This window comes from Perca fluviatilis, chromosome 5 (genome assembly GCF_010015445.1).
Source record: "Perca fluviatilis chromosome 5, GENO_Pfluv_1.0, whole genome shotgun sequence".
Lineage (NCBI taxonomy): Eukaryota > Metazoa > Chordata > Actinopteri > Perciformes > Percidae > Perca > Perca fluviatilis.
The window spans coordinates 20397216-20409461 of record NC_053116.1 but is presented as its reverse complement, the minus strand read 5'-3'; the positions used below and the strand labels follow the sequence as shown (position 1 = coordinate 20409461).

Here is a 12246-nt window from a genome sequence, read left to right as displayed (position 1 = left end):
AAACTAAATCTTGCAAAATCTTTTTATGAATGCATTTACAATCCTATTCTTATATATTTGTATACCTTTACCATAAGCAAAATGACTTGTTTTGAAATAGCTTTTATTTTTCAGAAAATGCAAAACATAAAAATAGACATTTTTAAATTGGTTAATCATTTAAAAACCTGCATTGTGTAATGGTGATTTCAAAATAAGTGGATACATAGACAAACAGTACAAATGTAGAGCTGTAACTATTCCAAAGTTTGCTGTACAATTAATTGTCTCAGAAATAATTGCGATTAACAATATAATTGTCTCCGTCAAATTTAAAAATATGTATTTTTTTAAATAAATGAAAGTTTTGAATTAATTCCAGGATACATCTTTTGGCATATCTAAACAAAATCGATTACCAGTCATACATCTTAAGACCTTAGCTAATGTTAGCAATTAATTGTGGTTAAACGAAGACACCGCGATTATGTAGACCATTTGACAATTATGTAAGAACTGTTACAGGCCAACGACACATACAACTTCATGAGTCTAAAAGAGCAGCGATTCAATGAAATAACCCTGAGACAGTTTTGGTTGGTGAAATTATTTTGGATTGATTTTGGAAACCCCTGGACTACAGTGGCAGTGTCTCCATGAGCACCACCGCCTCATCTTGATCTGGCTAGCGCGGGCTTTCCTTTTGGAAGTGAGTGAAAGAAAGATGCAACATATTTTTATACTATTTTTCTTTTTGCAATGGCTGTTTGCAGGAAGCATAGCGATTTGGTAATGTATCTATTTGTGGCCAAACTGATTTAGCCACCAACATTAATTAAAAACTCGTCTCCCAATGTATTTCATAAATAATAGAGACATATTACGTACAAAAGGAAAATGGCCAATTCAGGATCGGTTTAGAATCCTTTCAAATTCTCTCCATCTGTTAAATGACTGACTGTGGCTGACTTGTGTTTTTGCCTGGGTATCAGCCACAAAATACAACTTAAAAAAAAATGTTTTCCTTCTGCTTCCTTTTAACTGGCCAACGTACTACTCACTGGGAAAGTGAAAGTGCATGCTGTAAATCGTTTCATCTGATTATGCAGGGAATCGGACAGGCATTAAGAATGACTATATAGAGATGGCCAATCTTATTGCTGATGGTCTTGTTTGCTTAAAATTTAAGCTTCAAGTCTCCAAATCATAAGCGGTGATTTTAACTATGTACAAGGAGCGTTTGCAGCTGTTTGAAGCCAAGTGGTGTAAGTGCAGTCCACTGAGGTAGCCGGAGAGAAACTGTCTGCTCTTAACATGAATCAGCTCCTTGTGCTTTGTGGTCTTTGGTCAAGTTTATAAATACAGTAGCTCACATTAAAAAGACAATAACATCACATGGAAAGGTGCCATTAAGCCCTTTTTTATGAGAATTTAAATACCAATTTAGAGACCTTGTCTTAAAACTTTGATGCAAATATGAATCCGGATGGAAGCTTGTGTTCTCCTTTCCCTCACAGGTCGCTCCTCCACTCGGGGTCCAGGTGCTGCTGAACGGCGCTCTCTGCAGTCTCCACTGGCATGAAAAGATTCACAGAAAGAAAACAAGGTGGACAATTTTAACATAAATAAATCATTTTGAGGGGGATACTAATGAAAACAAAAAATGCGCGTCTGTCACCTTGAACATTAATGTTGATGTAGAGGAGAGAGAGTCTCTCCACCACGTCCTCGTCCTCCTCTACGTGCTCGTAACCATCGTAGCCTCCTTCATCTCGGCAGTACTGGATGAACCTGTAGATAAGCAGGGAGGGAGAGAATAATGTTATCAGGGATTGATCTCTTGAATTTAAATGTAAATGTGAATATATGTATGCTGACAGCAGTAATCTGAAGCAGCCATATGACACATACCGGGCCCAGGTAGGATCTGTGTTCAGCACCCTGGGGTTTCCCACCACGATCAGCAGGGCTTTAGCTCGAGTCACAGCCACATTGAATCTCTGGACAAGAAAAGAGCGTGTCAGAATCATGTTTAGTGTGTATATGCACAGTGCATGTGCATGTGTTGTATACCTTCTCGTTCTTGACAAAGCCAAGGTTGAACTGTTTGTCTATCTCTACGTAATTGGGGCTGCTCCGAACTGTAGACACCATGATCACTCTCCTCTCCTGACCCTGGAACTCCTCCACCGAACCAACCTGAGACACACACACAAACATTCATATGTATGCACACTTTAGACACTGTTTCTTACTTACTGTAAGTTCATTATTTTGTTACCTTTAGGGTGTTCATGTCCTTAAATTTAAAGTCTTTCCCAACTTTTTCGAGGGCCTTACGGATTTTCTGCACCTATGTGACAAAGAGAAAAAACAGCTTCAGCTTTTAATCTAATTATGACTTTCCACTTCAACGTTTGTTCATTTGTACTTGGCCTCAAGTAATCTGCAACATAAAGAAGCTACATTGTTGTATTCTGTGTGTTGAACTCATTTGGACCTGTTTCCTGTAGGGGGCGATGATGCCTATGTCTCTGGGTGAGATGGTAGCCAGGCCTCTCTTGGCGTGTGTCTGCAGCAGTTTCTTCACATAGTCCATCAGCACCTCCACCTCTGCTATGTTAAAGAATGACGGACTGCTGGCCTCGCGCTCGTCTACACCGGTCACGCCTTTGAAGATCACCGGGAAGCCCTGAGAGGTATGTGAGGTATATTTTATATAAATTCTTAAGAAAATGATTAAAATCAAGATGTTAAATGCACTGTCCTTCAATGAAAATCCTTTATCAAAAAGGTGAAAACCGCACCTGAAAGTGAGTATTAGTTCGAAGTTAGAACAAATATTTTCTTTATTTCTTAGTATGCCAGTTATTTTCTCTTTAATTTTGATTGTTTAGTCTACGGCATAGACTAGGAAATAGTTGAAAAAACTGCCCAACATAATTTCTTAGAACCCAAGTTCTCATCTTCAAATTGCTTCCCCCCCCGCCCCACCCAACTAACTGTTAAAAACCAAATGCAACTTAAATTGACATAATAAAAAGAAAATCCTCAAATTCTTAATGTGGAGATGCTGGAACCAGGAAATATTCTGCATTTTGCTAAAACAATGTTTCAACTAATAAATCGAAATAAAACTCACTGTTTCAGCTCTAGAATGAGAATGAAATGGCTCCATTATATATTAAATGACAAAGGTATAATTAAGTCTTGAGTTGAAGACGTATCGTTGGTCATTTTGAATGCTTGATCAGTTCGCACATGCACTGTAGAGTATTAGCGTGTGCTAAAAGAAGAAGCATTACCTCCTTCTTAAGGTATTCCCATCTGCAGTAGGAGTTGCGTAACATTTCATCCGCGCAACACTGCAGCTCTTCGTCATAGAAGAGCTCGTTGGGAACCTTGAGAATGGCAGGATGGGACCTGAAAAGGATAAACAAAATCAAATCAATTGAAATCAAACACATGATTTCTGTAAAGAGTGACTTATAACCACCTCTAGTACCACACCTGTAGTTGCGCAGCAGTTTGGTGACAAAGCGATTGTTGAACACACCTTCGTCCTTCTGATACAGAGCAAAATCATTCATCATGCGCTCCAAGAGGGACACTCCTGCAGACAGCAGAGCCTTTTAAAAACTCCAGAACTAGGTATCCTCATTTATCCAAACTACAGTGTTATAAACAGGACAGTGTATATGTGAGTGTGCCTGTACTCACCCATGCCGTATTTCAGCGCAAAAGGGGATCTGAGAATGGGTCCGAGCTGCTTGGGGTCTCCAGCCAGAACCACCTGACCAGACTCTGCATCCAGCAGCCCTTTGTCCCACGGATCAATCAAAAAATCAACCAACACATAAAACAAGTTCAATACAATTACAGAAACCACACTGCTGTTTGTTTATCTTTACCTGCCAATGGGACTAAACATTCGGTCTCCACAGCGTGTCCTGCCTCGTCCACAAAAATGTGAGTGAAATGACCATCAGGAATGTCTCCTGAGACGAACCTGCAGAGATCAGAGAGTACACGCATGGTGGAAAACTTTCTCCCATAGAACAGTAGACAAGAACAAGTTGACTGTTAGTATTTTGGATGGCAGAGAATATAAACAGGATGAGAAAAACTGAAATATGCAACAGTGAAATGCAACTTTTTTTATTATGGTGTCATGCAGGTGAGCAAAGGTCAGTCATTCACTACCTTCCAGCGGTTAACAGGGTGGTGACCATGATCCTATACCCCATCAGCTTCTCTTTAGCAGGAAATAGGTAACAGTCCCCTACCAGGTTAGAGCATGCCTGTAAAAATACCACAATGTATATGTACACAAACCTGGAGGCTAGAAAAAGACTTAGGGAATACAACTGTATCAAATGCATAAAGCACCAGGAAGTGCAGCAATATTGTTCTGTCGTATAGAGACAGGGCTATGCATCATAAAGTCCACTAGAGGGTAGAAGATCTAACTGTGACTAATTGAATGAGAGTGTGAATGGATGTCAGTTACTTTCTTTATCAAAGAAATGCTTCACATGGAAAAACATACGTCATGCATCCTCCTCCATTTTCCTCCTCATAGGCTCCAAATCCACACTCAGCAAAACCAATAACCCCACTCTCACCATTGACGGCACCATTGTCTCCCCATCTCCCCAGGCCTGCAACCCTCTCCCTTGAGCCTCATATCCGTCAAGTCATTAAAACCTCCTTCTTTCACCTCCACATCGCCAAACTAAGACCCTCTCTCACACCCCCTGCTGCTGAAAGACTCATTCACGCCTTCATCTCCTCCCGACTGGACTACTGCAACTCACTTCTCCTCGGCATCAGCTCTACCAACATCGACCGACTCCAACTGGTCCAGAACGCAGCCGCCCGACTCATCACCCGCTCCAAATCCTGGCACCACATCACTCCAGTCCTAAAACAACTCCACTGGCTTTCCATCTCCCACCTGATCGACTACAAAATCCTGGTCCTCACCTACAAAGCCCTCCACCATCTGGCCCCCTCATACCTCACTGACCTCCTCTCCCCGTACCAACCCTCACGGTCTCTCAGAGCCACCTCAGCTGGTCTCCTCTACATCCAAAAGTCCAACCTCCGCAGTTTTGGGGACAGAGCATTCTCCAGGGCAGCTCCCAGGCTCTGGAACTCCCTCCCCCAAGAGATCCACACCTGTGAGTCCCTCACCATCTTCCAGTCCCGCCTCAAGACCCATCTCTTCACCTCTGCCTATCCCTAGCCCCACCCCGTCCCCTTTTCATCTGTACCTGAATCTTGTTTTGTTTTGTTTTGTACTGTTTTTGTAATCTACCTCCCCTGTAAAGCGACTTTGAGTCTTTGAAAAGCACTATATAAATTAAATTTATTATTATTATTATTATTATTATTATTATTATTATGCATCGAACGCACCAGCACTGACCTTTAGTTTTTCAGGGACATGTTCTGGGTCTCGGCTGCTGGCGTACATGCGAAACACTTCATGCTCATCCACGTGTTCCAGAATCTTCATGCAGAGCAGATCAGCAGCGCTGTTGGAGGGAGCACAGGCCAGGATGTGGCAGGAGGCCTGGGTCTTCTCTATCTGCTTGATCGCCTCCACCAGAGTCACAGTTTTGCCTCAACAGACAAACAACCATCAAAATCAAGTCAAGTGCATTGAATGTCTGGTTTTGTGGGCAGCTTACAGGATAACAGATCAAACCTAAATCGCTTAAACAGTGCAGCTCTATTGAAGACCAAGAAAAAGTAATATGCTGGTACTTGTTGTACCTGTTCCAGGTGGGCCAAACACCAGGTAAGGGGCAGGTTTGGATGAGCCAGCCACAATGTGTTGTACGGCCTGATACTGCTCTGGGTTTTTCTCCAGCTTTGAATCAAACAGCCTGTTGACAGGAAGATAGAGGAACAGAGGTATGACGTCAGAGCTGAGTAACAGCGAGAGTAAGCCGCCATGTTTAAATGCACAGTGGATCACATACTCTGACTAGGTAACACAAGGTTTTGGGCCAGCATTGTTAGCATAACACTGTCAATCTTTTAAAGCTTCTTCCACATGCACTAAGGTGAATGGGCACGAGGGTCAGTTGGACACGTTTGCACAGCCATTTCTTCTATACTGGCATGGATTTTGAGTAGTTTCTAGTGTGATCATATGTTTCATACATACAGTATGTAGAGGGAGGGAAACTACAGACATTGGTGCTGTAAAATAGCCAGCTAGCACATTGTACAAGATAAATACAATCTAAATGCTAGCGTGCCTAACCTGAGTTGAGGAAGCTCAGGTTGCTGAGAGGAGTCGGCAGGTGCGGCAGGGAACAACACCTCTCCCAGTCTGAATGTAGATGCCAGCTCTGCTGCTCTGTGCTGAACGCGCACAGTCAGGCGGTTGACAGTAAACTCAACATTGAACTTCATGTTATCTACAAAGCGATCCAGCAATCTGTAAACAGATTCACAAACTGTGTGAATGAGTAAAATAAATCAATATTTTCACTTATTGTATGTATGTTACGGTAATGTCTTTGATCTTACTTTGAGCTGAAGCCGAGTTTGACGCTGTCCAGCTGCACACTGTGGACGTAGCCGCGGTACTTCTCCCCTTTTTCTCCTGCAGGATAGGCCAGCAGTGAATCCCCTCGTAGCACGGACGGGCGGTTCTCAGACACACCAGGTACCTGGCAGGTAAATGAGAACAAGAAAAGGCATGAATATGCAGATTAATGCAAGATATCATTTGTCTTTTTACTGTATTGTTTTCTTATCATAATGCATATCACAACCTGGTCTCAGGAATGTGTGATTACCATAGAAATATAAGCGATCCATTATTTCTATGGTGATTACACTTTTGCCAGTTAACTGCACATCCAATGAAGGAGACCAGAGCCAGTATACATAGGTGTCTTTTAAAAATTAAATCTGCACAACGACGTTGCATTACTAAAGCTAGCTTTATATGGCTAAAACTACTTTGCTGTAATTTATATGCATTATTATATGTACTAGTCTGTTTTATCCGTGAATCGGCGAGCACATATTAACCTTCAGAATGAGAAGTTTCTTGTTGACCCGATCTCTGACCATGACGGCGTGTTCTTCTTTTTCACTGTTGGGGATGTTGTATCTCTTGATGTCGACCTCCATCTGAAGCTCCTCCAGATACAGCAGCAGCTGAAACCTCTCGGAGTAGTTCTCCCAGCTCAGGGGACTTTCCAGCAAGGCCCTTCTAAACAGACCAAAGGAAAAGAAACTAATTGTATGGCAGTGTATATATAATGGTTGTTGTGTTATATCTATGATCAGGGCGATAGTGGACATACACAGCACAGGACTGTGACACCGAAGACCAGGGTTCACATCTTGAATCTATGGTTGGGTTTCAGCAACAAAACCACTTTAGATAAATAAATAGATAGATAGATCTTTATTGTCATTGCTTTACACAACAAAACTTAGTTGGAGCAATGCAATTTGCAACATTAAAATACAATATAAAATATATGCTCACACCCACACACCTCACTCATGACCACTTACACATTAACCATACTATAAATACTCTAGTATGCTGATATATATAAATACTCAAATATAATAATAGAAATATAGGAAGCAATGAATACAAAAGTTTTTGTCTTTAATGCATAAAGTCCATCATTGCATTAGGCCTGGGGTGACAATTGGGGCTCTCAGTCTGCCTGAGGGGAGGGTAGTGAAGAAGGGGTTTCCAGGGTGAGGGGTTGCTTGTGAGGAGACGGCTTGAGTGGATGTCGCACAGGTTTGGCTGGGGGGAACCGACTCCCTCATCTTCTTAGTTGTCTTCACAACCCTCTGCAGGTCTTTTTTTGTCCGCAGCAGTGCAGCTAGAATACCACACAGTACAGCAATATGGTAAAATGCTTTCAACTGTGCAGCGGTAGAAACTAATCAGCAGTGTCTGGGGAAGCCTGTTGCATCTCAGGGTCCTCAGGAAGAACCGTCTCTGCTGGGCTCTCTTGATGATGCAGGTGGTGTTCAGGCTCGAGGTCATGTCCTCCGTGATGTAGACTGGGACCAGACCAGGAACTTGAAGCTTGTGACCCTCTCCACCTCCGCTCCATTTATGCAAAGGCCATTGTGGGGTGGTTTTTGTTGTTGTTGGTTTTCCTTAAGTCAATAATGATTTCTTTTGTTTTTGTGTTGATGATGAGGTTGTTGTTGTGTTTGCAACCAGGTTGTCAGTGTCCAGACCTCTCATTTTTGTCAATTATTAGTCCCACTATGGTTGTGTCATCTGCAAATTTTATGAGAATGTTGGAATTGTGGGATGGGTGCAGTCATGTGTGAACAGAGAGTAGAGGGCTGGGCCTTGGGGTGCTGAGAGTGATGGTGGAGGAGCAGTGGTGGCCAAACCTGACGTGCTGGGGTCTGTTAGTGAGAAAGTCCTTAATCCAATGACAGAGAAGGGCTCCGAGGCCCAGTGTTTGCTGTGTGATTGGGTTGATGGTGTTGTGTCTTTGGTTAAGGTTAGAGAAAGAGCTTGTTTTTGGTTGAATGTTAATAATCAAGTTGTATGTATTCAAGTCAATGCAAAGACCACGATATTTCCCTAACCAGTCTCTTAACATAATAATATGTTTCATAAAGCGATAGTCCCAATGAGCAGATATTGAATTGCAAGATTGGCCATTTTGGTGGAAACAGTTATCCTTTAAATATTTACCTATAGCTGGAAATGAAATTATATAAAAATTATACAGAATTTACCTTCTATCGCAGAAATAAGTAGACTGCTTCAGCAACTGGATGAGCTGGTTCATGTATGCTGGTACTCGATACTGTTTTAGCTCAATCACATTTTGTAGCTGCATTATTGACAGCCTGGTAAGAGGGGACAATATGGTTAAGGTTGGAGACATACAGTACATCATTTCAATGTTACATTTGCTGTATATTTAACAGTGTGCTGAGTAAACACTGATACCCTTCAGGTCGTTGTCCATCCACAATCGTGAAATTAGCGTCAGGGGTCCAGGCAGGGAGGGAGCGGGGTTTGTAGGGCGCTATAGGTGCCAGCTCCAGTCCCAAGGCAGTTCTACACTGAGCCTCAATGAAGCGCACAATGTGGAAAGCAGCGGAGGAGGGCTGCAGGTCTGGTTTGAATTCAAAGGCCAGTGTAGCTGGATAGAAACCAACCAAACTGCAGCGGATGTGAACCTGGATTTCATAGCTGTCACCTGAGCGTAGAACAAAACAGGTGATGTTTAGTATAATCATAGTGGTTTGTTGTGTGCATACATTTTCTCTCAGTGGTGCAAAATATGGCATCATAAATTCAAATGAAAGTATACTTGTTTGTGATGTCTGCATTACCTGGCTGCAGACACAGAGGGTTTTTCTTGGTCACGTTGTGCTCATCCTTCAGAATAATGTCCCTGAGCCAGTGCAGTGGGGTGTAGTAGGTGAAATACACAGGTTCTTTTCCAGTGTTTTCCACATTCAGATTTACCACGCACTGTTTAAAAAACAAAACAGATATATATAGTAGAGTCTTAAAGTATCACCACGACAAACAATGGCTTTATGTGTTTTCAGCAGATGATTATCATGAGACCATCATGAGAACGCTGCAGTTTCATAACATTAATACCTCACAAGTGTCTTCAACGCGCAAGCAAAGTTTCCCGTTCTCAAACTGATGTTTGGAGTCAATGCGGATGCCATGTTTGTCAGAGATGAACTGAGCCCTGTGGGGGCACAAAGAGCAGCTGATGATACGCTGTATTAAAAGGCAGAGTAGTGGTGTGTTACTTCACAGAGCCTAATTTCAAATGTACTCTTAGGAGAATTAATAAAGGCAGAAGAGAAGGTGAATGCAGGGCCAGTGACAGAAGTTGATGAAAGAAAAGCATTTGACGAGAAGCTGTATAATTGACAACTTTGTGGACTGCTGTTATTAGCTTGCTACCATCTTAGCTCCTGCAGTTTATGCTTACAACCCTACCCATGCTATTTTCATATGCTATCTGCTTTTGCTACACGCCACATGAGTACATTAAGCCTGTTGTTGTGGGTCTGGATTTTAAAGAGGACCATTTATTTGTTGATTGAGACTTTTTTTTTTAAAACAATAAATCTAAAGCAATAACACACTTCAGTTTTCTCTTGTATTGAATTGCCTACAAAAATCATTGAACATGTTTGATTTGAGAGGATTGCGGTGTAGAAAGAAATAGTAGAGGATGTCAAAAAATTAATAAAAGAACAGTAAAGATAAGCAGCTCTTTCAGCACTCTAGTGATGATAAGCAGAGGTAAAAACAAACACGCTCACAGAAAAGGCTTTTGGGGGCGTGATTATCAAAAGAGGAGTGTCATGACTCATTATTTGGGCCTGTTACTTGTCTGTCTTCAGTCTGTTCATCAGAAGACTGGCCAGTTTCCTCCGGGCGCGGACTCCCGTCTCTGCCTGATCTCCTGAGGTGAAGGTCTGAACTGTCCTGGGACCGGCCGCTCCACTCTGGACTGGTTCTGGCCGACTGCTCCTTGGTGAGTGCCACTGGTCCATAAAAAGAGCTGTTACCTGTGCAGAGGATCACTTCATGTCAATTTTGTCTTCGGATGGAACACTGAGTGTCCTCCATTATGATTTTAGTAGTGGACATAATGGTATCCTTAGGCACCTAATCACCATATAAATATTATATATATATATATATATATATATATATATATATATATAAATGCAAATAAATGTGACAGCAAACTTTCTTTTCTTTCTGTCTCAAGACATTCAAAAGGGCTTTTTCTTAGACCAGAATCTCTGTTTCAAAGAAAATGACACCGCCCTGCTGTAACACAAACAGTGATTTTGTCATTGGGGCCTATGAGGCAAAACCCTTGCTTTACTGACAAATCGATGATGTCGGTTTCAAACATTAAAGCCCTTGAAAACTTGGCTTCAAATATTTATTAGAACCAAGATTTGAAAAAGATAGATTTGTGTTTGTACTTTACATTGTAACACTGACCTGGGTGCAAAGTGACATCACTGTTGCATGTGACCTACTATTTAGAGTGCTCAGATGTGTGATTTGACCCATAATTTAGACCAATTACACTATTAGTAATATAATTAAGTGGTTTTAAATTATATTATAATACTGCATACTGTATTTCACAGTGTGCCACCAACTTAAACCAAAGCATGAGCCGGATAATATAAAACAATTTTGTATTTCCACTTTATCTGAACACAGCTAGAAAAATGCTATTGCTAGGGTAAATTGACTTTAAACAAAGTGATAACAAATATACATATATAATTAGGCTATTATTATTAACTGTAATTGTTGTGAAAAAGTATGCCATCAAGGGTAAAATAGAGTGTGCCATTAAAGTGACACTGATCTCGATTAAACAGCTGATGACAGCTAAAGATTGCACACTGACTCCATTATCATTTCAAAAGCTGTAAATTAAATTGTAAATTGTAAGTTATAAGATTTATAGGTGCCTAAAATGTAAAGCGGAAGTGCATACCGTGGAGTTGAAGCGAATAGTGTCTCTTCGTCTAGTTATTTTGTTGGACACCTTCAAGGCATGAAGGACGTTACCGAAGTTTGGATCTTTGGTTCCTGGATTTCTAAAATAAAAAAACACAGAACATTTAATTCCGGAAACATAAAAGCTCTCAAACGTACACACAGATCTCTTATAATATCCCCATAACATAGAACAACGCACCTGCTCCTGAACTCATTGTTGTAAATGTCTCTTAGTTCCAATCTGTCTGTGATGGATGCTCTATCACTCTCCTTTAGAAACTCAAAGAATTCGACTCCAATTTGGCAGCATATGCCTATAGATAACCTCTTTCTAACCATGATCGAAGATTGATTCGATCAAACAAATGTTCAAACAAGAAAACGTCCGGACTGAGTATGGATACAATATATCCAAAGAGGTTATAATATATCGCTCAGGTTGTACGGTTCCCTTTCTATCCCCGGACAGTTCACACGGGCGGTGTTTCTCGTTTTATGGCGCTGCAACACGGTTTGATGGAGCTGCAACACGGAGGCGGTCAAGCTCCGATGGCTAAAGCAGGTGCACCCACACAGCCTGCCAGTCCGGGGAAACGAAACCTAACGAGTTGATATGCCGTAACGCCACATGAGCAAAGCGAAACTGCAAAAACATCTGATCACAAGAGAGCTATAAAAACATTTGTTTTAATGAGTCAGCCAGCGAACAGATCAGCAATAATAACTTC

General features: G+C 41.4%; 1 protein-coding gene across 1 annotated transcript; it reads right to left on the bottom strand.

The window, feature by feature from the left end:
* Positions 1–107: 107 nt before the first annotated feature.
* Positions 108–12122, bottom strand: LOC120558879 (putative helicase mov-10-B.2). The gene is made up of 23 exons (XM_039800205.1): positions 11718–12122; positions 11514–11616; positions 10373–10554; positions 9623–9719; positions 9346–9487; positions 8957–9209; positions 8740–8853; positions 7036–7219; positions 6526–6668; positions 6257–6433; positions 5761–5873; positions 5411–5607; positions 4183–4280; positions 3891–3988; positions 3700–3798; positions 3490–3592; positions 3285–3402; positions 2480–2671; positions 2261–2332; positions 2053–2178; positions 1891–1979; positions 1658–1770; positions 108–1552 (listed from the first exon to the last, which is right to left on the bottom strand). Exons 1-23 carry the CDS (start codon positions 11855–11857, stop codon positions 1491–1493), a joined length of 3015 nt encoding a protein of 1004 aa, XP_039656139.1. The 5' UTR covers positions 11858–12122; the 3' UTR covers positions 108–1490.
* Positions 12123–12246: the final 124 nt, after the last annotated feature.